This window comes from Rhododendron vialii, chromosome 1a, assembly GCF_030253575.1.
Source record: "Rhododendron vialii isolate Sample 1 chromosome 1a, ASM3025357v1".
Lineage (NCBI taxonomy): Eukaryota > Viridiplantae > Streptophyta > Magnoliopsida > Ericales > Ericaceae > Rhododendron > Rhododendron vialii.
In genome coordinates this window covers 22,854,830-22,882,681 of record NC_080557.1, presented here as the reverse complement: position 1 = coordinate 22,882,681, position 27,852 = coordinate 22,854,830, and the positions used below count along the sequence as shown (strand labels likewise).

Here is a 27,852-nt window from a genome sequence, read left to right as displayed (position 1 = left end):
AAGAGTAAGAATTGTACCTTAGGAAATGCGACCAACTTTGGTGGAGCTTGAACAACTTCTCCAAATTTGATCTTTTCATGTCCGGGAAAGCCTTCATTCTCTTCGGGCCTGGCCTTTTTGCGCTTATTCTTCTTTGCTTCTAAACGCCTGCACGTCAATTAAAAATTCAAATCGTTGGAAGGTTTTAAACTTCAAGAACAAGAGCTGGCTTGGAAGAGGGCAAGATATAGCAAAATGGCAATTTTGTCATTCCTACTAGTTCCCCCACGACCATATGCTATCTAGGAATGCATACACCTACCTGGCTGCTATATGCGTATCGGACACGCTAGGGACACACCTAAAGATGTATGGGATAACCACTTCATTTGCTTGTTTCCTTATCCAAGTTTCACTTTAACTTTATTTCTGGCTGTTTAGCAAGTTGAAATCACCTGGTGTCCGTACATCACATTAGAGTATAGACACAGGTACGTAGTAGTGCAACTTGAGCAACAACTGGAACGACACTAACAACCAAGGTAAAGGCAAGGGGAAAGATTCCACACATGAACAGTTACAGGCAGAGAAAGGGCAACTAAGAAAGTTAAGGAACCCAGAGTTCATAAAAGTGGCAATACTCAAAGCAGACTTGAAAAGGATTGTTGTTTCATGGAGGCCCGAGCAGGTTTGAAAAGGAATGTTGTATGTCATTCTATATCCCGATCACTATGTAGTAAATTGTTACACAAAAAACGCCACTACTTAAGATATATAAACATAATTGAAAGTGAATCATATATGCTATTCACGGTAAAGACTTTTCACACATCAAGCAGCAAAATTTAACCAATAATTGGAATGAAATAAATGCTTACTTCTTCCTATGTTCTCGTCTTTTCAGACTGACACCACTTGACTCCAACATCTCAAACCGAAGGTCGGTAACCCGCTTCCTCTTTTTTGTTTTCTTTCTCTTTTCTTCTTTGATATTGTCATCATCATCCACCTGTTGTGCTGTCACTGCATTTCCTTTATTATCTTTCTCTCTGGTCCCACTAGGGTTAGAATCAAGCTTTCCCTTTGAATTATGTTTCTGTAAACAAACAACACTACGTAACCAGCTGAAATCCAATATGCTCTAAAAAATACAGAAACCTGTTAATGAACTTCTCTTAAATCACTAGAAAACTTTTAATCAACTTACTAAAGGAGTTTTTATTGAGAAATATATGACCAAAATGAAAGATGGTTCCTAAACAAAGCAATAGTTAGCGGTTCATATCTGAGAATATCTCAAGGCATTTGAACTGGAAGATGCCTGTAAGTAGGGGTGTCAAATGGGCGGGTTTGGGCCAAAATGGGCAAGTTGTAAGTGGGTTGGGTCTTTAATGGGTCATTGACCCATGACCAATTAATTATGAGTTCAATTACCCATACCCAACCCGACCAATTTATTTAAAATCAAACCCGACCCGTCCATTAACCCAATTACATACTATATACTAAAATTTTAAATGACTAAAATACCCATAGACACTGAAATGACCATATTACCCCTATACATTTAAATGACTAAAATACCCATGTACAAAAAAATTACCATATTATCCTGGTTTACTAGAATGACCAAATTAAACAAAAAGTCTACCGCCGCTCTGTTTCACTGCTCTCTCCATTGTTTTTTTTGGGTAAATTGCAGCACTGAGTTTTCCCAACATGTCTCGATTTTCCCAACACCAAAGCCTTTTTTCTGTCTTCGTCTTCCTTGTCTTCACTCCATAATCTCTCTCTGTCACTTCTAGGTGAGGAAACAGAGAAATCTTATTCCAACAGGAAAAAAAATGGTAGTAAATCATACTCGGAAGTCGGAACCTCTCTCCATGTGAAGGGATTGCATTATACTACATCAATACATTTGTGCGGGATATTCAAAATTTTCAAAAATTTGTACCATTGATTGCCGAGACAGACGGGAGATTGATTCCTGCGGTGGGGGAGGGACACCGCTGAAAGGGGAAAAAAAAAGTCAGAAAGAGAGAGAGAGAGAGAATTTGGTTCAGGAAATTTTTTTTATGCGAGATACGTACGGAGTCGTTCCACTGTTTTTTGTTAGCGGGTTATATGCATGCCTTGTTGGGTCATTTAAGTTGACCCAATTGAGACCCATTCTAACCCAACTTATAAATGGGTTGGATTGGGTCTATTTTTTAGTTGATGGATTTGAGTTTGTTAATGGATTTGGGTTCAATTTGCCACCCCTACCTATAAGTATACCCAAAATCCATACCCAAAAAGTGGTGAGCTAAACATTCTATGTGACTCTTGGCAATACCTCTCTCTCTCTCCAGTACCATGGCTGACTAAGCAGCCAGATGAAGGCAATAGCCTACCAAAGACTTTGTGGCATGCCAGCTGCCCAAACATATAGGCAAATCGCCTTTGGTAGGTGGGTTTTGAAGACACGTGCTAAGTCCTTTCCAAGCATTTTTTTTATTTTTTTATGGTCAGACATGACTTGTCGGGAAGGAGGAAGCAAATTAAGGGCATTCTGGTCAACCGCTGGTGCATAAACTTTTCTCACCTTCAAAAAGACACCTTAAAGGGGGAGAACCTTGGACAAAAGACTGGAAGCTATAAGCTACACATCGAGAGGAGTTTATAGTTAGTACAAATAGTGAACACAGATACACAAGAAAACGGTCACTCCACTCAAAACTAAGAAAGCATGGAAAGGAGCATAGATCCTTTAAAGATATCATTTGACACTCTATAGTCTATAGTCTACCCCCTCAAGTAACCTTTTGTTGCACTTCCTCCACAACGTCCACAAAAGGCATAACGTTGTCTGTCCTACTCCTACCATTCTCAAGGACCTGGTAACGTAGCTGCCTCCGAGCAATAAAGAGTTCACTCACTGACCTGGGCATGAGCATGTCCACAACAAAAACCAGACACAATAGCCTCCAAGCAATGGAGGAAAAGGTGGTTCAGAGACTACCGGTACTTCATTCGTTTGAAAGACCAATCAATGACTACTTTTTGATTCCTAAGTTTATACAGTAGCAGAGATAGCTTCAAGTGATGTTGTCCGTGTGCAAACAAAAAAGAAAAGAAAAGAAAGCAAACGACATCAGGATGGGCGTGGCACCTTCAAATGCCTTTCCATGCAAGAAAACAAGTCCCTCCACCAAGATCCCAATAACGGGACCTGAAAGAAAATGCTCCACGCTTAACAGGTTTCCAAATTAGAGTCCCAAGGTCCCCCTGCCGAACCCAGCAATATGTATAGCATACCAATAAAAGCCTCCGTTTATAGAATCTCTCAGATCCTACAAGGCCCCGCTGAATTGTGGATTTGACAACACTCCTATGTTTGTGGGCAAACGATTAAGATCTGTGAAGACTCCCTTGGTGGTCCAAAAACACACCATTAAAGAAGCCAAAATCTTTTTCTTCTAGCAATGCCCACTTTGAAAAAGATCCTCGTGCATTCCTCCTGCATACTCATAATCACTTCAACAATCCCATTCCATAAGGGATGACTATACCAGTTACTAATTCCCCTTTCAGGCAGCTTTCCACTTCTTATGCTCAGTCATGGACTGGCGACCAATTATGCTTATAGTGTTGCCTAATTTTACCTTAGGGGGCGAAGGTTTCGCATTCCACGTGCACAAAAGTAATTTGAAGTATATACAAGTGTGATGGTTTCCTCCCCCAATAGCTAGTGTTTGGGGTTCCACCACTGTGGAAGAGTAGGGTGCGTACCCCTAATCTCCACAAAAAAAAGTGCCAAGCATGTTGCACGTAAGGGATGGGATGAAGTGGAGTCAATAACTCGTTTTGGGGATTGAGTTCTGCACAACACCATGTAACATAGAATACCGTATAGAAGATGTGGTTATAGTCCATAGAGAGCGGAGGATCATGAATCTTTAACCCTACGGTTAAGTACGTAAAATAGACCAACCAAAAGGTAAAAGTAGGCAACACTATATAATGGATACCTATTAAACAATGTGTATTACTCATGGAAATTCAAACTACTTCTTTGAGGATAGCAATAGTCCCGAAATCTTCCACAAAGATAAGAAAAATTTATATACTTGTACAAAAATTAGCTTTAGCTAGTGGGAAATGACTTTGACGGATATTTCAAGCATCTGATTTCCTCCTAATGTCTAAAGTAAGCCTCAAGAAAGAACTGCAGTTGAATCCACCAAATTCAACAGGCAGAGTTACAAAGTACACTCTCAGTCTCTCCCAAAGTAAGGTTGTCATGAGCTACAAAAAGTCAGACGCAGATGTTCGAATGCACAGATATGTCCGAAACCATCTGATGCACTACAAATGAGCCCTCCCGATGTATGTGGAACTCAAACTTATCGAACAGCTCCGAACACATCTATGCCCAGATATATGTCCAGACCTCTATATCCGAAGAATCTAGGGTTTATCGTAAGATGCTCAAAGCCTCAAACAATTACTTCTATTCACAACTTGATAGCACAGAGTATGCTCACAGACCCGGATATACGGAAAAACCAAACAACAGAAAAGAATCAGAGCCAAAGTTTCTTCTGTATTCCAAAAAGTGCAACCCAAAAAAAAAAAAAAAACCTATGGTCAGAAAGCATATACACAGGATGACACAAACATTTAGGTTCCAAAAACGAAAAACTATTAACCAAAAGCACCAAACAACGCCGCGTGCGGTTACCTTCTCACTGCGATTGCCGCTGCCTCCATTCCTCTTTTCATTTGATACTGCAGATCCTATGACCACGTGAAATAATTCATTTACATATACCAAACTGGAAGAAACACACTCCTATCAAGCGATAAAAAGAGAGAGCAGCAGATCACAAAATATACGTGCTATTTCAATATCTAAGAGCGCAATAAGCAGGTGTAGCAGAATTTTACATACAGATGCACAAGCGTAAGGAGAACCTGGTTGGGAAGGATGGATGAAGGCCATAATAGCGCGAAGTTTAGAGGGGAGAGCGTCGACGGAGGAGGGTTTAGGAGGTGGTGGCAGGCGACTGTTACCTCCGTGTGCAGCTCTGTAGTTCTTCTCTCTCCTTTTCCGACCCTTCCCTCCCATCTCTCTCTCTCTCTCTCTCTCTCTAGCCGAGCAGAGACGATGCGACGGTGACTATGCTAAACCCTGCTATTTTCCTTTCGCGCAAATTAGATACTGTTTGGCCGCGTGGGGAGCCCTATTCTTGGAGAAGAAAAACTTCTCCACAGAGGTGCCGTAAATAAGTTTTATGATGTTCGATCTCGATCGTCCAAAAGTATTTTAGACAATTCAAATTAAAAATAATCTATTAATGGTAATGGATTATTTATTATCATTAATAGATTGTTTATTATCGTTAGGAAAATGATTTTCACACTCTATTTTTTTATTATTACACTCAATTTCTTATTTTTAGTAAAGTTTTTGTGTGTATTTTTTCATTAAAAGACAAAAACATGAGTTTCATAATAAAAAAAGGGAGTGTAGAAATTATTTTTCTATCGTTAATAGATTGTTTTTAATCTGATCGTCCAAAATACTTTTGAACGGCTGAGATTGCGTGGATTCACGGCTCCGTTTCTCTCTTCTTGGAGTATTGCTTAACTCACATAATTCTTCGGTAAGGCCTCTCGTTTCCATTCTCGATCTCCCTTCTAAACTCGTGTTTTCTATTCTTTCACTCACAAAAATTAGTAGTTTGTATTTCTGAAAGATGTTTTTATGCCCTCGCATGCACACATGAATTATGTGGCCGTTTAAACCCATTTTTACATTTTTTTTTTTTTAAAGATCATGATTTAGTGTCACCTTGCAAGCGGGTCTGAGCTCATGGTCACCTAAGGTTTAAAATCAAGTGTCCGTGCATTGTTGGTCCACGAGAAAGTAAAAGTCAATCAAGTCTAGGAAAAGATTCATAGTTGAGAAATTTAATTACAATATGACAAGGATGCACTAGATCTATTTTACCCTATCATTCAGCAACAAACTCCTACATTTCAGGGCTATTGAGATCTTTCACGGACTAGTTGCATTCACGAGTAGATCCTCAGGGCATATCCAGGGAATATTCCTCACATTTCTTGAATTTTAAGCATTATAAAAGTAAAATACACTAGGATCAGGTCATGAATGCCACATGACACTCAATGGATAAAGTTTCCGTTGAAGATGGTTAATGGGATGGAAAATTCAGGGAATATACCCAAAAAAAGTAGGGTGCACTTAAGTTTTTGACCGATTCAAAGGGCCATGAGGCATCCATTAGGGTGTTGGTGCCAGAAAATGAACAGACACTCCGAGCTCCTTCTTCAAAGGGTTCTTGTGCTTAGCCAATAACCTTGTCCTTCCAATAAGGTTGCAAACCCCAAGCGTAGGGCTAGATCGTCGATAGCATAATAACCGGAAAGTCCGAGATCGTACCCATAGAGAATCGAAAATAGCTTAATCGGATTGTAGGTTTAATATGGTGGATTTCAGCGTCTAAGACGGTCACCTTTGGTTTTGCTTTGAAAGTGGAAATACTAAGGAAAAAGACTAGAAATGAGTTTAATTAACTTAAAGAGGCAAGCCTAAGGATCATCCATCCCTTGACAAAGGCCATTATCGGTTCTCGATTATAACTCAAATGAGAGTCACGATCGCGTGCTCACGCTTGGAAGATTTAGCTTTAAAGACTACGTTTATCGAAAGATGTGATTTATCAAAGGTGCACTAACTTGTTTAACTAATTAATCGAACATGTAGGAGGCCACGTGCTTTAGGCATACTGCGTGCCAAGACCGCTTGACTAAACGGCATGCCAAGGAGTTAACACCCCTAGTTTAGACCAAAAATGGCTAAGCTAATCCAATTCTGAAAATCATGCTTTTAAGGCCCAGGGTTCGAGAACCAACAACAACCTAAGTCTTTGGGAAAGATTAACCCAAGACTTAGCCAATAAACTACTCAACCATACTAGAAAGATTAAGCATAAAGCTCGAAATGACAAACATATTTAACCGATGAAAATGAAAATAAACTTGATATTAAGGAAAATCTAGTCCGTAGCTACAACAATAACAAACGGGAAATTAACATACGAACTAAACTTACTTGAGTTCTAAAGAGAATTAACTTGGAACAAAGCTTGAAGAAGACAACAATGGAACTTAAAGCAAAAGACTAACCTAAACTAACTACTTACTACTTTTACGAAAGAGAGAGAGAGAGAGAGAGAGAGAGAGAGAGAGAGAGAGAGAGGTATTTATATAAGAGACCTTCTCTCTCCGCGCAAAATATCCAAAAAGGTACCTACTAATGGAAAGTTTCCACTAATGGAAAGTTTAAAACTATCAAAAAGCTATCGGTCGACCTCCCATATCGATACAAGAACTTCTGTATCGATACCGAGCAGTTTTGGCTGCATTCCAAAGTTCCCCGTAACGATCTGGTATCGATACGCACCATTTCCGTATCGATACGCTGAAGCCTGGCAAAAATCCTTGCTTTCTATTTCATTATGGTATCGATACAACTAATTTTGTATTGATACCGAGCAGCTTTCTGGGCAGATCCAGTCCTTCGTGCCGCGTCTTGACACTCGACGGCTCTTGGCACTCTTCGGCCCTCCAGTTCTTCATTACCAAAAATCGGCAGCTACGTTCCATATGGCCTCGGCCACTCAGATACCCTCAAGGGTTGTCCTCATCATTAAAACACGCGCTTCTATTGCGAATTACCTGAAAAGCTTAACGAAATACCTTACGTGCAAAATCACTATAAAAGACAAATAATCATAAGTTAAAGCGGTATAAACCAGGACTAGTCGCACCAAATATCTACAATATTGGGTGCTCATCATCTTGCAAACAAGCCCAATGACTGGGGATGTTCCCAGTCGTAGACCCTCCGACAATCAAGTTAAAAGTGGTGATAATGGCTAAAAACCCTAAATTGAGATGGAACAAATTGCGTACCTATGCATGTCCATTGTGCTCGTATTTATAAGCTCCACGTGGATGAACATGCCACCCTCTCAATCGTGGACCCAGATCATGGGTGATTGGAGCGATTTCCTTGAAGTGGGTGAGAATTGTGCTCTCACGGGCTGGAGATAATCTAATAGTAGGAGATCGTTGGGAGTTAGAACTTCCTCCCACGATGCCACTAACTAGGAATGAACCCATTACACAATCGTGGGACCAGGCCAACCAGATGAGATCATGTGTCGAGCAGTTCATCCTTAGCCAAGCAGATCTGTTGGTCCGAGCGATGATTCTTGACATGCGTCATGCCCCTACAACTCGGAGATATGTGTTCAAAAATATACTCATCAAGGGGAGTTCGGTTTGCTATTAACATCCACAACCAATTTGAGTTCCTATAGATAAAAGGAAGTGAGTTGGAGACATGAGACACGTGTCACACTTTTAGGGCCCAAGCACTTCCAATTCTAAGGACAAATAACATCTTCTCAGAAGGTATTTAGGAAAGAACATTCTTCTTCTATTATAGGATATTTCAACAGCAAAAAGAAGGTTATTGTTGTTTGGAGTTTGTGTGAGCAGTAGTTATAGCTAAAGCAATTCGAGAATACATGGAAGTGGAAATAGGCCCTAGAAAATAGGAGTTATGTCAGCTTTTGACGGATTCAGAGTGATTCTGTGGCAACAATCAAGGGAAATGCCACCATCATCATCAGTAGTACATAGTTCAAGTTTTTATCAATAAATGGGACGAGGTAGGCAAAAGGCTCCATGCCTCAACATTCAAATTCCAATACTTTCAGCTTCTTAGCTTTTATCAGCGTTCAAGTTCCTGCAACTTAGTTTGTTTCTTTTGTTCAAGCTTCTGATTTCGACATTAGCAAGTTTTTAGTTAGCTTGTTTTTCATTCCTTGCACCATTGTTACTTTATTTCGTCAATACAAGCAGCATTTGGATTATTTTCGTACTATTAAACGCTCGATTTTAAGTCCTTCACAAGTAAAACAACCTCAAATCACTTTTACAATCTTCTCAAGAGTGGTAACGCAATTGTTTGGTTAGTAGTCAGAGATAAGGCTTACGGTGCTATCGACATTTGGACCACAACACGATCTTAGCGCACTCTCCTCGCAATCACTCATCAATCACCCCTTTTGCCCCTTTGTTAAGAGGTATTGTTCCTGTTCTCCTGTTAGAATAATAAAAATATTGTGATTGATTATAGTTGATTAGAATTGATTAGGATCAATGATTTGATTACCTTTCCATAGTATAGGATTTGATTTTGTTTCTATAGTTTAGCATTCCACTCTCATATAAATACAATACCCTATGTATATGTTATTAATCGAATTCAATAAAATATTTCTTCTCTTATATTTAACATGGTATCAAAGCTATAAGATCTAAACCCTATGGATATTCGCTCATGGCGGGCGGCCTAAGTCTCGTTGCCGTCCACCGGGCACTTAGTTACTTTGTCAATCTCCTTCACGCTTCTTCGTTTTTTTTTTCTGGCTTTTCTTGGTTTCTCTTGGTTTTCTTCCAGGTTGTTCTCTAGGCTCCCGGCTTTTGGCTATCCTGACCATTTCTCTCTCTTGGCTTCTCTTGGCTTGGCTTGGATTGGCTTGGCTTGGCTTGGTTGTTCTTGGCTTCTCTGGTTTTCTTCCTGGCTATTCTTCTGGATCCTAGCTCCCGCCTTTTGGCTCTCCTAACCGTTTCTCTCTCCTAGTTTCTCTTGGCTTGGCTTGGTTGTTCTAGGTTTCTCTATTTTTTTTTCAAACTCAAGTTGCTAGACCTTATTTAAGTTTGAGGGGGGATGTTTGAATAATGAAAATATTGTGATTGATTATAGTTGATTATAATTGATTAGGATCAAGAATTTGATTATCTTTCCAAAGTATAGGATTTGATTTTGTTTCTATAGTTTAGCATTCCACTCTTGTATAAATACAAGACCATATGTACATGTTATTAATTGAATTCAATAAAATATTTATTCTCTCATATTTCTTCAGCCCAACTAGGAAACATGAATAATAGAACCTACAAAATGCGGTAACATAATATTTCTCAATATTATGTTAACATCCCCTCTCAAACTCAAGTGGGTCTATTAACTTGAGTTTGAAAAAAAGCAACAGAAACCAGGAACATCCAAGCAAAGAGAAACCAGTTTAGCCACGCCAAGCTAAGAGAAACTGGAAGAATAGCGAGAAGAAACAACCAAGAGCTAGGAGAAGTTAGGAACCAGGAACCAACACTGCCTCAACTTTAGTAGGTCTACCAACTTGAGTTTGAAAAGAGCAGCCAGTGAGTGAACCAATTACATGTTACTACATACAAGTGCCTGACAGACCGCAACGAAGTTTAGCCCACCCGCTGAGAGAGAAAATTCCACAGGGCCTAAATCTTATAGCTCTGATACCATATTAAGAAAGGCGAAAGATCGATGTATTATTGCTTGCGTATCAAACAAACCCTAGCATGCCTTTATATAGGTTACAATGTTCTCGGTCACTAAGAAATCTAAATCAAATAGGAAACATGCGTTATAAAGAAATCAGCCCAACTAGGAAACTTGAATAATAAAACCTACAAAACATGGTAACATAATATTCCTCAATATTATGTTAACAGTTCCCTTGTTGCTTTTGGGTGGAACATTGACTTAAGGTTTTAACCAATGAAAAAGAATTGAACGAAGCTTCTCTACTGTCCCAAAATGGAATTGAAGCATGCAGTTTGCCTATTAAGGGAGCATCCAGATAATTCTATATGATTCGAGCTGTTTACACACGGTAACAAGACATGTTGAATTGAATGCTTACTGTAACAACTCAAGTTGATTGGATACCCTCAATCTTTTTAGTTAAGCTGACCAATCAATTTTAATTTTTAAACGGATATTTTATTCGACAGGTTTCAATCTCACATCATTAAGGAGGGATCTCGATAATCCCGCAATAGGCAAATTGCATGTTACAATTGTAAAATGGGATTGTGTAGAATTAAGGGAAAATGACGGCCCATGATGTATTTTGATAATTAATACCCGCCAAGGACAAGCTAAGAACATTTGTTAATGCTGAAAATGTACTTGGCAGGTATAATTATCAAAACACGTCTTTGGCCGTCATTTTCCCTAGAATTAAGCTTGAGTTCAAAGAATTCTAAAGAAGTTTTTTGGATGTGGCGGATCAAGGAAAGTGCTATGCCTATGCCCATTCATATTCTCATCGCTCATGATTGATGCACTGTAACGCCCCGACCCAAAATGTGTATGTAGTTCAGTTTAATATAAAGATAACGTTGGGACCGGCATATTAAATTATTTAGTTTTATTTTCGAAACGAAAATTGAAAGTAGTTTTCTTGCAATAAACGAGCAACAAAAAAAAAAGGGGGGTGAAATACAAATGTTTTTCCTCTAAGTACGTAGCTTCTACTATTCTCTAGGAATTAAAAGGAAAAAATAGGAAAAAACTAGAATCTGCCACATTAGCCTATAGCTTAGCCAAATCATTCTCATAACTTGACTTACACTTACTTGAGAGAATGACACCTCACACTTGTAGTGACACTTGGTGGATTAGGTGTCAAGCTTAGGAAAAATAGGAAACTCTATAAATAGGAGTCTCCTATTTTTAGTACTTGGCCGAAAATGGAATCTGCAACCAAAACCACTTGTATGGGAAAAGAAAAGAACATGCTGTGTTGATAGTATCACGTACGACACAAGGAAAGGACAATGCTACTGTTAGTATTAGGTAATTAGAAGTCCAGTACTGTTAATACCACCAAAAGAAAAGGAAGGAAATAATCAAACCGTGTATCACTTTTCTAGCATCAAGATATCACTACGTCATCCGAAGTTTAGCAAGGGTACAAGTTAAGTCTTCACTACACTCACAAAGTTCCAAGGTGAGATACTTAAACTTTAGTTACATGATTTTTCTTTATAAAAGTAGCATGATTTTATATTGAGAAAAGATTACAATTTTATTTAAGATATGCCATGGAAAAAGATATGATAAATTTTTCATGTTAAAGATTAGAAGCTCGTCAGATAAAGGTAATGACGCCGTAAAGTTTAAGCTTAGAAAATGAAAGTGGTCAGACAAAGTAGATGACCTATTGATGCATCCAAACAGTTGTCCCGAGTTTGGGGGACGCTTAAAAAGATACCATAATACAGAAGGGAGTTATACGGACGAAAAGAAGAGGGCCCTAGTAGCCGGTGACTTGATCATTTCACACAGCAAGAGGGATCGCTCCCCTACAGAAAGATTAAGCTGTTGGATAAACATCATAAGATTATTATTTCAGATTATGCTAGCAATTATGTTTTAAATTGTTTCCATGGTAAAAACATGCAACTTTAGTATTTGTATCTCACACGAGCATTCGGCTTATGAAAATTAATATTTTTCACAGATAATGAAGAATAAAGATAGAGTTGTTGCTGCCCTAGGACATGCTTGTTGTACTTTTGTGTAGATATTATAAAAAATGTTCTCTTTTTAGAATACTTGGGTTTTGTAATAAAACTTAATTACATTTTTAAGTTTTTTGAAATAAAATAATTATGTCTTTCACAAGCCATCGTCTCCAAACTTATTTATGAAGAAGAGGCCTGGATGAGCGTTTAGACTCATCGGTCGGTCACGATAACTCGACAAAGTTCCTAGAGTTGGGGTCGTGACATGCACTCTCTGAAAAATTGACGTTATGGAAAGACAAGTTGGGTTGCTTTGAAATTGGATATGGCCAAGGCATTTGACCGTATTGAGTGAGCATATTTGGAGGCGGTTCTTCACAAGTTTGGATTCGATGAACAGTGGATTCATTAGGTTATGGCCTGTGTTACTACGGTGTCCTTTGCCACAGTTATTAATGGTGAAAAGGGTGACTTCTTGTCTCCATCAAGAGGCATTCGACAAGGGTGTCCGTTGTCCCCCTATTTCTTTATTCTCTATGCGGAAGGATTTCATTACCTCATACAGGAAGCAGTAAGGGGAGGTGCTTTGGCTGGTATTAAAGTGGGTAGACATTGCCCATCCATCTCTCATCTTTTCTTCGCCGACGACTCAATTCTTTTTTGGGAAGCCACAGCTTCAGGGCTGTAACAGCCCTGATTTTTGGTCAGTAAAAATTTCGTTAAATATTTGAAATTTATATGAATTACTTATTTTCTCTTGAGTGGCTATATGATTTCTTGTTAATTTTCGTCGTAGTTAGATTTTGGTCATTTGTTAACTCTCGACTAGAAATCCTACTTGACCAATTTAGTTAGTTTCTAACCAACTACTTGGAGGAACCGAGTAACCAACTTACCTAGTTACTAGATGAACCTTTTGAACCTTTTGCCTTTACTCATTGGTCCATAATGATTAGGATAATTTTTGTCCATTGAACAATAAGCTTTTCATTATAATATTTGACTAAAAGTACATATAGTCTTTTCAAAATTTTATTTTAAGTATAAAAGTACTTGTACTTCGTTTACCCATTGGTCATTAACCGCTAGGAAATTATTTACCCATTGGGTAATAGCTCAAATCTTCCAACAAGATACAAAGTTTTATTTAAATAATCAAGTATGGATTTTCCATGTGATTTTATGCATTAAAATATTGGGGTATATCTAAACCCTAGATTTCTAAAGTACTTTATTGATTAAACTAGTACTTGTACTCTATTATAATCTAATGGGGAGAATCCTAGCCTTTTTATTTAATTGGGGTATTTGGTACCACACCTATATTTAAATATAGGGCTTTTGTCACATGCTTTAAAGGACAACTTTAATTATTTTAATATAAAAGTTTCCTTTTAACTTTTGTCCATTGGACAATAAAAGTTAGGGGAACTATTATCCATTGGATAATAGAAACCCAATTTTTTATATTAAAAAAGATTCAATGAAAGATTTAAACAAAGTACGATTTATAGATTTTTATAATTACTTTAAAGTACTTTTTCATTATTTCATTATAAAAGTTCCCTAGTAACTATTGTCCATTGGACAATAAAAGTTAAAGGATTTATTACCCAATGGGTAAAAGAGTTAGTCTTTCATCTAGTACAAAGGATTGAATAAACTAGTCTTTTCTTAAACCCCATGTGATAAAGTACATATATTTTATTATTTAAAGTATTCGTCCTTTATTATCCCTTGGTTATTAACCGTTAGGGAATTTATTATCCATTGAGTAATAGGCCCATCTTTCAACTAAGTCCATGGGTTTATGAAATTAGTCTTTTTTTTGGGATGATGTACCAATATTATATTTGTATAAAGTACCTTGGTTATAAAGACCTAAGATTTCCTAGGTACCGTAATATTATTTTATATTGGGATTTTGTACCCAATTGGATTAATTTATTGAGGAGTTGATCTTCCTAGAGTACAATATCTATTAGTTTAATCAAAACATGTGCTTAATTAGAATTCTTTAATGAGATATTTGATTTGGAAATCTAGTACCTTGTACCTTTTAGCCTATTATTTTTCTAGGAAAATCTTTACCCATTGGATAATAATTGCTAGGAAAAATTTTATCCCTTGGGTAATAACCAAGACTTTTGCTATAAATAACACCTCATTCTTGCCATTCAACTCACACCTTCTTCTCTCTCTAGAAAAACTTGTGTTCTTCCTTTGTTCTTGCTTGTTCTTGGTGTTCTTGAGTTCTTGTTATGTTCTTCAAGAAACTCATCCAAGACCGCCACTAAACCGCCACCCGACCACCATTCGATCCATAAAGTAGAGTAGTGTTAGTCAAGAAGAAGTTTCGAGAGAAACCATTCTCTTTCGAAAGCTCCCGAAGGCATACCGTAGAAAGTTACTTCGCCCAACCACCGACGTACTTTCCGTAGCCGTTACTACCGCCTAGAAGAACGGTAAGGAAATCCTTACTTACTTCCTATTTACTTACTTACTCAAGTATAACGTTGTTATTTTGAATTGATAAGAAGAACGGTAGAATACCTTTACTCACTTCCCTAAGTTTAAGTAGATTCGAAAGATAGAACTTATCGTTTGTTTAGAAGTATTTGTATTTTGATCTTTAAAAATGATTAATGCATATATGAATTGCTTGTATTACTTGTGGTGTAATTAAGCATAAGTGATTTCACTCCAAAGGCGTCCTTACATGTGGCGTTGTGCTTTGAATAAGCATAAGTGATACACTCCAAGAGCGTCCGTACATGTGGCGTTATGCTATAAGTGGTGATTGAGCGTGATAAATTATATAGAATTGGATGATCTTGTTTGAATGATTCCTGCTTACTTTTGTCCTACCGCGGAGTCTTTGCATGTAACGAGACACGAGAATCGAGAAAGTAGAAACATGACACCTAGGGTGTGGATAATGATGAGATGTGTTTTGAAACCGCAATGTGGCCGGACTTGGTAGCCCATTGTGTGTATGGAAACCCGCGATGTGGCCGGACGTGGTAGCCCATCGTGTGGATTGTGAAAATCGCAACGTGGCCGGACTTGGTAGCCCGTTGTGTGTATGAAAACTCGTAATGTGGCCAGACTTGGTAGCCCATTGCGTGGATTGTGAAAACCACAATGTGGCCGGACTTGGTAGCCCATTGTGAAGATTGCCAATGCGGCCGGACGTGGTAGCCTCATTGGTAATATGGCTTGGTTATCCGCAGAGAGGAGCCAATGCAAGTTTTGTGTGCCAATGGGAACCCGGGACGGCGGAACCATTGTGAGGATACTCGGGAACCTGGAACGGCGGAACCGAGGTTAGGTGTGTTAAACAAATGATTTTGAAAAGATGGATTGGTAGGTGAAAATGTTGACACGGTCTACGATGAGTCGCGTAGGAGAAACTCAAAAAAATTTGGACACCAACGATAGTTGATTAACGAATATGGATGTGTCGTTGTTAGCTGTGTATACATGTATCTTATGGAAATCGATGACTATATAGCCTGTTGCTTGTAAGATATGGGTTAGCGGGTATGAGATTTTTCTGCTGAGCTTTTGTAGCTCACGGTGTTGCCTTTTTGGTGACCCTGACATATTATATCGGTGGCGACGCTGGTATAATGTGTCAGACCTTGTAGATTATCAAGATGAACAGTACACCTTGGAGGCTTTTGGAGCTGAAGAGCTGGCTAGGATGGAGGAGCAGGTGGAGCTGTAGTTAGGAGCCCTAGAACCCCCTTCATTTGTGTAAATATTGAACTCTTGTGGGAGTTTTGTTGTAATAACGAGCCAGACTCCATTTGGTTTTATCAATAAAATGTTTATTTAACGTACCCAAAATTCGGGGCGTTACAAGGGCTGCCATGCAATTGAAGAAATTCTATGAAAATATGAGGATGCCTCTGGGCAAATGGTGAATCGAGATAAATCTTCCTTATTCTTCAGTCCAAACACTCTGAATGATGTTAAGGAAGATATTGCTGGCTTTTTGCATATTCGTTGTGAGAATCGAGGTGGAAATTATTTGGGGATGCCTTCTATAATTGGCAGATCCAAAACTGAAGTGTTTAAATATGTGTACGACCGGGTTACAAAAAGTTTGCAGAGCTGGAGGGATTTGGTCTTGAATCTAGCAGGGAAAGTAGTATTATTGAGGTCTGTTGCACTCACCATGTCTAACTATGTTATGCATGCTTTCTTCTTCCGAAACGTGTTTGCAAAGACATTTGCAGAGTTGTGCAAAAATTCTAGTGGGGTTCTAAGGAGGGAGAGAGCAAGATTAATTGGGTGAGTTGGAGTAAACTTTGTGATCGTAAGGCTGAAGGAGGTCTTGGCTTTTGTGACTTACATGCCTTCAATCTTGCGTTTCTTGCGAAACAGGGATGGAGATTTCTTTAGGATCCCAATTCTTTGTTCCAGTGTATTTATAAAGGCAAGTATTTTCATAATAAATCTTTTCGGAGGCTTGCTGCCCTAGTTCGTCTTCTTCGGCTTGGTGGAGTATTGTTGCAAGTAGAGCTATTCTCAAGAAGGGTTGGCGGTGGAATGTGGGAAGTGGCTCTTCTATTAATATCTGAACTAATCCTTGGCTCCCCCGCACTCTCTCATTCAAGGTTTTTAGCCCCCACCGCCATCAGATTCTCCCCATGACCAAGTTCGTCTTGTCTCACATCTCATTGATGCCAACACTCATAATTAGAATATCTCTCTCTTATTAAATCACTCTTCTCGGAGATTGATGGTGAATCAATTGTTTCAATCCCTGTTAGCTCTCAAGGGATTGGTGATCACTATGTGTGGCACTTTTCTGGTAATGGAAAGTTCTCGGTTAAATCAGCATACCACCTAGCTCATATGAGTATTGCTCCTAATCACTCTCGCGAGCAAGGTGAACCAAGTTCAGGGACTTCATTAGATTCTTATTGGACATCTCTATGGTCCGTGATGATTCCGAATAAAATTAAGATGTTTGTAACATCCCTAATTTCTGGGGGAAATTTTTCTTTTTTTAAGAAGAAAAATTAATAATTGATAAATTCTTTTATTTAACTCTTGGTTTTGCTCGGTAAATTTATTTTCTTTCCATCTGTCTTTACTTAATTCATCATTATAATAACTTTAATTTTTGGTAAATAAAAATTTCGTTAATTATTGAAAAATCCTTTTTTATTTACTTGGATTGCTTTTAAAATTCCTTTTTAATTTCTAATAATCCGTCATAATTAAATTCTAGACTTATAAATTAAGCTTTTTTCATATAAAATTAACTACTTATTTCCTAAGGACAAATGGACTTATTTATACCCTTGCATATTGATTTGTGTCTAGATTTAATTCATAAATTCATTTTCTTGGCTTGGAATCCTACCTTTTTCCTAGGATAATTTGATTCCGACCAATTAGTTAGCCAAACTAATTGGATTCTAAGCCTAGTTAAACCTCCCTAACCAATTTGAACCTTCCAAACTTTTTTACAACTCTAGTTTTTCCTAGAAAGACCTCACTCATTAAAAGGCTATTTCACACATTTAGGAAACCTTTAATCATATCTTTTTTCATTGAATGGTCTCTTCAATGTAAGCCATCATCACTGCCTTTCTCTTTTCTACGAGTAACCTTGGCATGCATATATATCATCCTAAAATTTCCTAGAAAGGCTACTTTGAAGTCTTATTCATTCTTTTTGCATTGACAAGTCATTTTCAAAAGCCAAAGCCAACCCTTTAATCATTTCACTTTCCATTGACTTGTCATTTTCCCCACTCATGTCAATCAAGCCCATCATTATGCTTTCTTAGTCAAACAAATTACTTTTGATGTAGGACAAAAATGGAGAGTTTTTGTATTTTATTTTTATTGTTTTAAAATAAGATTTTGGTTGGGAATATTTTCATTTAGGTTAGAATTATTAACTTTATGTATTCGGTTTGATTTTGATTTCTACCTTTATTAGGATTCTTGGTCTACAAGAATTAGGATTTTATTTTAATTAATTAGGAAATATCTTTTATTTAATGCCGCTTGTTTTGGCATGATTTATTATTTCTTTTACTATAGGATTTCTAGGGTTAGGGTCTTATAAAAGGGTTGTAACCTATTCAATTATTCAACTTTTAAAGCTTTTGATTAATAATATTGCAGAGATTCTCTCTTTCTTTCTTGTGCGCAAGAATTGCTCGTTGCGACGAGTTATTTATCTCGTTTGGACTAGTACGCTAACTAATCTCTCGTGAATTCCGTTGCGTCAAGTGGTATTAGAGCAAGGCTTTGCTTGGTTCGATGGCACCAAACAAAGTTGAAGACACATCCATTGACGTTGGTCGTGGTGAAGGATTTAACAGGACTCGCACCAAGGGATTTGCCCATGGTCAACCTATTAAATGGCAAAGTTGATAGGAACCGCATTGAGGGATTTGCCCACAACCAACCTATTAACCAAAACGTCTCCAGAGGATATTCTAATTATCACTATGATAGTAGGAATAAATTTGAAGGCGAGCTATTCAAAAATTGTGATGATTATTAGTTGACAAAGCGACAACCAAATTTCAGGTATTACGATAGTTTACCAAAATTTAGTGGTCTTGAATTTTTTGAAGATCGTTTGGATTGGATTCTAGACATCGAAGATTCCTTCGAGTATGCAAAAATTTCGACAGAACAAATGTGGAGGTATTTGTTAGTGAAGCTTATGGGTCCAGCGCTATGATGGTGGCTAGATATGCAATTTCTACAAGATCGATTGGGCAAGCGTCGAATTTCTGCATGGTACAGAATTAAAAAATGTATGATGGAGAGATTTTTACCAAGGAATTATGAGCAATTGTTGGAGGAAAAATATAGGCCAAAACAGTATCATGTAGAACAAATTATTGTAGAAGTCGTGAGAGAGGTCAAAATTGAAGTTGAAGACCAAGACGAAATTAACATCGATGCTTGTGTGCAAGAGGGTACTGAAATTGTTTCTGATGCGGTTGCAGAGGAACAAAAGAATATTGCATTAGAGGTTTGTGCGTTTGGGCTTGATAAATCACCCACAATGGAGTTGACTGCAACACTACAAGAAAATATGGTTGTTGCTGAAATCTGATTTTCTGACAAAGGAGTGCCAATCAACTCTATAATAAATCAAAGTCTAGAGAACTAGCAACTTCAGCATAAGGTTCTAGTTGTCGATTTTCTTGGAGTGCATTAATTTGATTGGGTTTCCAACATTCATCTAGTGAATTTTGTCAAAAAGTTAAAGCATGCTGAGAAACAATCTTTGCAAATACACTTTTTCTTGAAGTTTTATTTCAAGTTAAGAAAGGAGTTAAAGTATTCTAAGTATTTGTTTCTTTGGCATGGAAGATGGCAGATTCCCAATGAGAACTCGAGATCGAGTTCTTTTGAAGAAAATGAGACTGATATAGGACAAAAATGGAGAGTTTTTGTATTTTATTTTTATTGTTTTAAAATAAGATTTTGGTTAGGAATATTTTCATTTAGGTTAGAATTATTAACTTTCCGTATTCGGTTTGCTTTTGATTTCTACTTTTATTAGGATTCTTGGTCTACAAGAATTAGGATTTTATTTTAATTAATTAGGAAATATCTTTTATTTAATGCCGCTTGTTTTGGCATGATTTATTATTTCTTTTACTGTAAGATTTCTAGGGTTAGGGTCTTATAAAAAGGGTTGTAACATATTCAATTATTCAACTTTTAAAGCTTTTGATTAATAATATTGCAAAGATTCTCTCTTTCTTTCTTGTGCGCAAGAATTGCTCGTTGCGACGAGTTGTTTATCTTATTTGGACTAGTATGCTAACTAGTCTCTCGTAAATTCCATTGCGTCAACTTTTGTAGAAAGTGCATAGTTCTTTCTCTCCATTGAAAGGGTCACTTTCAAGGAGATATTTATTCCAAACCATCATTGCCCTCAAAATCTTCTTTTTAAGTTAACTTTTATACATATGTACACACACACACACACACACAGATATATATATATATATATATATATATATATATATATATATATATATATATAGACACATAAAACAAGAGAGAGAGGGAGAGAAAGAGAGAGAGGCCGAGAGAGAGAAAGGGAGAGAAAGAGAAATGCCGAGAGAGAGATAGGTAGGTGTGTGTGTGTGTGTGTGTGTGTGTGTGTGTTTGCAAATCCTTGTGTGATGATAGCCTAGAAGCCTTCCAACTTTTATCTTACTTGACCAACTAAGCTAACCTAAGCCTTCAAGCAACATTAGCCATGATTTCCTAGCCTTCATGTTTAAAGTTAATAAGTAGCATAGCCATCATTTTTTACTTTGTGTGCAAGACTAACCAATAAGGGTAATAAGAACCTAGAAAGTAACTTAAAGGCTACCTTTGAATGCCATGATTCTTACCTTGTGTGCAAGACTTGCCAAAGTGGGTCTTAATTACCTAAGTTTTAGCCTTAAACCCTGCATGAATGCCAAAGGTTGACCTAGAAAGCCAAAGGCAAGGCTATGCCATGATAAAATGTGAGATTAGACAACACATGTAGCAAACAAATCAAGAGAGAGAGAGAGAGAGGAGCTTCATTTTTCCTATAAATAAAACCCTTGACCAAACTTCCAACTCACACCTTCAATCTTCCAACTTCTCTCTCTAGAAACCTTGTGTTTGTTCTTTGTTCTTGGTGTTCTTGAGTTCTTCAAGAAACTCAACCCAAGGCTGCCACCAAACCACCACTCGACCACCCCTCGATCCAAAAAGTTTAGTTGATAGGTGGAAACTTTGTTTCTAAGAAAAAGAAAGTCTTTCCTTTCTCTTTCGAAGCTACCGTAAGCTTACCATAAGAAGTCACTTCGTTCGATAGCCACCTTCACCTTTCGTAATCTGTAAACACCCCAATTTGGCCTAACGATTATTTCAAGTCCCACTTTGGGGACCATTCCGATAATGATATGGTTACAATGATTGCTGATTGACTTCTCGTGAACCTTAGGACTTATGGTGAGAACTTCTAGCCACTTAGAGGACCCAATCCAAAGCCAAATAGCCTTTCAGACAGAAATACAGAATCCTATGAGAATCTTTCAATCGATCGTAACATTGATCTCACGGCCTCAATATCATTTCTTCACCCATGAAGCTTGTTGCTTGAAAATCTCTCTGAGAGATTGATTAATCGGCCACCAGATCCATTCCTTGGCCGCAACATCATTTCCTCGACCGCCAGATCTATTGCTCGGCCTCCAGATCGTCTATTTTCCAGATTCTGGAACGTTCTGTCAATCATTTGATCCGATCACAAAACCCTAGCAGACTTTTTTTGATGTGTTCGGGCCACCCAGCAGATTACATTTAGAGGTCTTTGAACCCTAGAATTCCTTTTTGATTCACGCCATTTGATTGGCCGAAGTGAGTCATCAATTGCCTATATAAAGGGGCCTTTGGGTTTCGAAATTATACACAGAATACACCCTCTCTAGCCACAAAATTCTGCCAATATACTCTCTCATACTTCCTCTACAAAAGCCCTAAACTTCCGAAGGCAGCTGCAATCCGACGATTAAACCCCAAAGTACAAACCCTAAACTTAGGGTTTCGAGAAGTAAAGTCAATCAATCATCCCAAATCCAAAGCAATCAAGCAACTGAGGGATCAAGGTGGTGAGGCCGAGGGGCCTATGGTTTGATCTCTTTTACGTTTTTGTACTTTAATCATAGTATTTTGATCTTCTGTTAATCGTTTAAGTCTGGTGTGAAGAAGAACATCGGCTGGGTCTTCGATCCTTCGGCCGGTACATCGATCCAGAAGGATTCCTCAGTCGTGACATCCATTCACTGGCCGAGGGATCCATTCTCTGGTATAGTTTGTTTTCTGTTTTGATGCATGTTTTTATTACTGTTTTTGCTCACCTTATCAACTGTTAAAAGCTAAATAACCAGATTATGTGTTTAAAATTAAATAAAGCAAATACTAATCATATGTCGAAGGATTATGGGCCAGTTTCACGACTGGGCAAAGAGGAGTGCCTAACACCTTCCCATTATTGTACTTTTGGCTCTCGTACCCAAAATCTCTATCTCTTTTCCTAGTTTTTATAAACTAGGTGGCGACTCTATTTTGATGATTGTAGGGGGATGAAAACAATTGGTACTTCGAATCAACTGGATCGCAACGGCTTATTCGTGCCTCTTCACCGGAACCCTAACTCGTCGTCTGAACCCTAATCTGCAAAATAGACAGGGGGTGAGTGCACCTCTGCCTCTCGTGGCAAAGGCCCTCCGATGCCTTTGTTAGTATCACGTACTAGCAATTAAACCCTAATTATCAGTAGGAAAGCAATAATAATGCAACGTATTGCGTACCTTTCACCTCTAGGTTTTCCTCATATTTATAGATTTATGGATGCTTGCTGTCCAAGCATCCTTATTGCCATAGGATTCCTAACTCGTATAGGAAACCCAGATTATCAAGGAATCTCGTTTCCTTTATCGGTTTATGGAAAAGAGTCCTTTTAGGATTCTTTTCCTTTAAGAGCCGAACATCCCATACTTGTTGGGTATCTTTCTCAGATCCTATATTCTTGGGATCTTTATCCCTATATGGGACATGACTATTCTGGAATCTTCCAGAGTATTCCCTTTGCTCCTACTCTCGATTGGAGCTCCATCTTTGTTCGGCCGTCTCATGGCCGAGCAGACGGCTTGGACCAGTTACTTCACATGTAACTGGTCCTTGAGCCCGTACAACCTTTCTGGACCATTGACTTCTCATGTCACTGGTCCATATTGCCGAACACTTGTTTAGCATGATGACTGTCCTGTCTATATTCAAACTATGGTCCCACGTACCATTTATTCGGATATCAATTGCATTGCTTTCAACCCGTGATCACTCGTATCACGTGCTAGGTTTTTTACTACATCTGTTCGGCTGTATCATAACCGAACAGTCTGCTTGGACCAACTACTTCACATGTAACTTGGTCCAATGTAATCAGAATGTCTCTAACTGCCAAACAGTCTATTTATAGCCCTGACTTCTCATATCACTGGTCCATATCGCTGTTTACCGAACTGCCCGGCGGTAGGTCCTATCGTACTTACCGCGTGCTTCCAGACATCACGTGTTCGGCAACTAAATATATGTGCTTGGGAATACCTCCCTACAATTGCTCCCCAGCTTCATGTATTTACCACTGTTCGGGGGCAATATATGATGCTTAGAAACAGAATTCTATCTAGACCAAACTCTTTTGATCCCGTGCAGTTATAATTTCAATATCTCATTGATGCCTTTTGGCGCCTCTGTCATTATACCATCTCGAGGTAATGACTCCACGTGGCATGTTTCATATGCCTAACATTAACTTCGAACTGACGTTCTATGAAACGGCGTCAGAACGGTTTCTGCTTTCCGTTACTTTTACCTGTAACGGCGTGAGAGGAGACGTTTCGTCTCCGTCTCTTACCCTTAAACCCCTGAAAGGGCTCTCTTTGGGTTTTTACCAAAAACTTACTCGCGCTCCTTCTCTCTCTAGAAACCAGGCGAAAGCATCCCGCTATCCGCCATTGCCGCCACCTGCAAATTCAATTGCATTCCAGGGAATCGTCACATTATTCTTGTAAGATTCTCGTTCTTACTCCATTTCGTCTACTTAGGCTTCCCTCTGAGATCTCACTCTCAGATTCGTGGGTCGTTTTTCTAGGGTTTCAATTACACCCTTTTTCAGTCTTTCTTCTTTCCTGAGTATACCCATGGCTGACGATGGTGAGAATCCTTTGAGACCCAGTAAATTTAGGAAATTATGTGAAACCCCTACTGCCATGGCGGCATTTAGGAGGGAATATAACGTTCCAGAGAACGTTGGTCTCGAACTCGCCCCCCTGGGCGCAGATAGAGACGGAGGTTCCTGGGATCGAATGTGTATCCCCATTGTTGCCATCGTCGAAGGTGGAGTTCGATTTCCCCTCCACCCATTACTTCGCTAGATCCTAAACTGGTATCGTCTCACCCCCATGCAAGTATCAACAAACGTCTTTAGGCTGATAATGGGTGTAATAGCTTTGAATAGGATTTTGGGGACCCAGTTAGGAATTTGGGATATTCAGTGGTGGTACAGTATTGTACTAAACCCTGACTATAATACCTACTATTTCAAAGTTAGGAGGGCAGAAAAGCGTTTCGTGCTCAATCTGCCTGATTCTGCTCGTGACCACGAGATCGACTTCCTCTATGTGACTGGAGCATTCGAGCCTTTAGGGGAAGATGGCCAAGTGCTAGGGCTCCATTGCCCCCACATATGGGGTTATCCACGTATGCTCTTGCTTTTCATCTTTTGTAATTTCTTCATTTTACTGCTTTCTCGTAGCTTTCATTGTGCCTAATTGTGGTTTTACAACTCCAATCTTGCAGCCGAGAACGTTAACAAACGACCAAGACGAGAGCCTAGTTACGTCCGAACAGAGGACATCAACAAAATCCTCAAATATAAAGGCGAACCTGGTACCCGAACAGCTGGTCGGGGTCGAGACGCCGATATACTGCTGGGATACGATCCTTCGTACAGAGGGGTCATTGATAGAAGACTTGCCCATCCCAGTACCAGTGCTGCATCCACCTCAACTGCTCCTCAAGAACGTATTTCAAGTCTTCAAACTGGGGTTACTGTTGCTGGCCAACCTGGTGAAGTTCCCATTTCAGAAGGCGTGCCACTTCCTCGTTTGAGACTAAGAAGATCTACTCGTGGATCAGTCTCTAATCAACAACAACCCGAGCAGTTAATTGCAAATCGTGATACCAGCCAGTCTTCTTCTTCTGGTTATTCTCGATCCCCTTGTAACCCAGGTACAATGACCCGTCAACCTCTTAATCTGAGCTCTTTACTTACTGTGTCCGCACGAGGACGTGGTGCTACCAACAGGGTAGCATCAACTGGCGCCCCGCCCCCACAATCACGTCGCAACAGGGGGGGATCAGCAAGATCGTCATCTTCTCCTCGGGGAGAGGAGGGTTCCCTTGATGCTGCTAACGCACATCGGGACAAACGGCCTAGGTCTGATGACCCAACTGGTTCTGTTCCACAGGCTGATACAGAAACCCATCTCCCCGTGTCACCAACTGCTCAAGTACTCCCCCAGACATGGACTCCTCTTTTTACTAGAGGAGACCGTCTTGTTCATGTTGGGGATAGTGCTAGTTCATCTGAGACTGCTCTAGCCTTGGCTCAAGGGTTAATGCTCCCTGTTGATTTGCAATAGGAGTCCCTGTCGTCACCTGATCGGCTGGTGTCTACTGGGCTCGTTAATGGAATTAAGGTAATGTGACTCAACCTTTTCATATAAGTCTTTATGTATATTTCGTATACCACATATCATATATTGCTACACGTGTCACTTACCACTCGCTGTTTTTGCCAGTTCATTCAAAAAATGGTAACCATAGGGCAAAAGTACCAAGAAGCTGAGGCCGAACAAATCAGATTGCTAAATGACAACACTCGACTCCTTCGGACAGTTGCTCGTCTTGAAAGAGAAAGAGACAAATCCAAGGCGGATTTCAACCAAACCAAAGAAAAACTTGAAGTTGCCGAAGAGAGTCTCAACCAGGCTCTATCAGAGATCGACAATGCCAAGAAAGCTGCATATGAAGAAGGGTACCAGAAGGGTTTCGACACCACAACTGCTAACTATGTTGAACAGATTCCTTCTATCCAAGATCAGATTTGGATTGCTTGCTGGGAAACGTGTTTAACGAAAGTTCGCGTTGCTGAGGACTCTCCTCTCTGGATTGACAATGAACTACCGAGCAGCCGTGCTGCAGCTTCCCAAGAGCAAGAAGTTCCTCTGGAAGATGATGTTGAACAACAAATTGAAGATTTTACTGGAATAGAAGAAGATATTCCCTCTGGATCTCAGACTGTCCAGTCTCCTGTTCGAGATTCAAATCCTGAACCTATCAACTTGGAGGAGAATGTGACTGTAGGGGATGTCACGACTGAAGGACCTGTCAGGGCAAACTCAGATGTCCAAAACCTGGACTAAACCTTTGGTAAGTTTTTGAAAAAAGACTTTTTTTTTTTTTAAAACAGTTTGAGCTGGTCCTGCGTGACCGTAGTTTTTAAACCTTGCGTGGTACCAGTACTTTCGTTTGGTAATGCTCTGGATAATACAGGTATTCGGCCCTTCGTGGCACTACTTTTATATTTTGCTCGGCTTCCATGTTTGATGCAGCTGTTCGTATGCAATTTTCAATCTAAGTATTTCGTACCGTTTATGTATCATTTGGTTGCATAAGTATGTCGTACTTTTAGCAAATCTTTCACGCCTGTTCTGAATTTTAAGTTTCACGTACTTAATGTTTGTTTAAGTTTCTCGTACTTACCAATAAACGTTTACAAGAGTCATGTACTTGCATTCGTTGAGTTTCACGTACTCACACCATAACTTCTAAGTATCACGTACTTAGAACTACTAGTGTATTGGATTCCTCAGTATCACGTACTTATAACACCATATAAGTATCTCGTACTTTGAACGTCCATACAAGTATTTCGTACTTGTATTTGTTAAAAACACACAAGTATTTTCATACTTGCTAAGTATCACGTATTTTAAGAAAATACATACAAGTGTGTTCATACTTGCATTCAAATGTATACCCAGGTTTCACATACTTGGGATTCTATACAAGTGTCTCGTACTTGTATTCGTTAAGTGCCACGTACTTAAAAATGTATAAAAACTTTTAAGTTTCACATACTCAAAAGGTATACCCTTCTTTTAAGTTTCACATACTCAAAAGGTATACCCTGCTCCCCAATACGAATAAGGAGAACCAAACTCGTAGTTCGTATTTAAATACCACAACAGTTATTTGAAAGAAGTGATTTTATTCATAATCTGTAAAACGCAAGAGGGCGTTACTCGTACCCTTTAAAAATAATCAAAACTAGAACAAAGGAATTATATTCGTAATTCCCACACAATCACGTAGTGTAAATCCAAAACAGGATTTAATACTTCTAAACAAAGAACTTTCGTAAATTATGAACATTCCAAGGCCTTGGAATTGGATCACCATCCAAATCTGCCAATCGATAGGCTCCTATGCCTATAATCTCAGTTACTCTATATGGGCCCTCCCAGTTGGCCCCCAGCTTGCCTTCGTTTGCCACCTTGGTGTTGCCGAGCACTTTTCGTAGCACAAGGTCCCCAACACCAAATTCTCTAGGATGAACATGTTTGTTGTAGCTTTTCATCAGCTGCTCTTGGTAAGAAGCAAGATGTACCAAGGCCTTTTCTCTCTTCTCCTCGGCAAGATCAAGCTCGATTTCAAGGGCCCTGTCATTGCCTCCACTCTCAACCAAAGCTGTCCTGTTGGTCGGCAGACCCACTTCCAGAGGTATGACAGCCTCTGTTCCAAATGCCAACGAATAGGGGGTCTCTCCCG

At 39.0% G+C, this 27,852-nt stretch overlaps 1 protein-coding gene across 2 annotated transcripts in view; it reads right to left on the bottom strand.

Annotated features, from left to right (window-relative positions):
* The window catches only part of LOC131332145 (uncharacterized), an 88,349-nt gene that overhangs the window by 412 nt on the left and 60,085 nt on the right, over positions 1 to 27,852 (bottom strand). The window contains exons 2-5 of one of the 2 annotated variants that reach the window (XM_058366254.1): positions 4,936 to 5,103; positions 4,703 to 4,758; positions 858 to 1,075; positions 18 to 147 (exon numbers count right to left, since the gene is read on the bottom strand). In XM_058366254.1, coding sequence (XP_058222237.1) covers positions 18 to 147; positions 858 to 1,075; positions 4,703 to 4,758; positions 4,936 to 5,089 — 558 coding nt within the window. In that variant the 5' untranslated portion in view covers positions 5,090 to 5,103. Of the gene's footprint in view, positions 1 to 17; positions 148 to 857; positions 1,076 to 4,702; positions 4,759 to 4,935; positions 5,213 to 27,852 lie in introns of those variants that run through there. The other variant, XM_058366324.1, reaches the window with a different exon arrangement.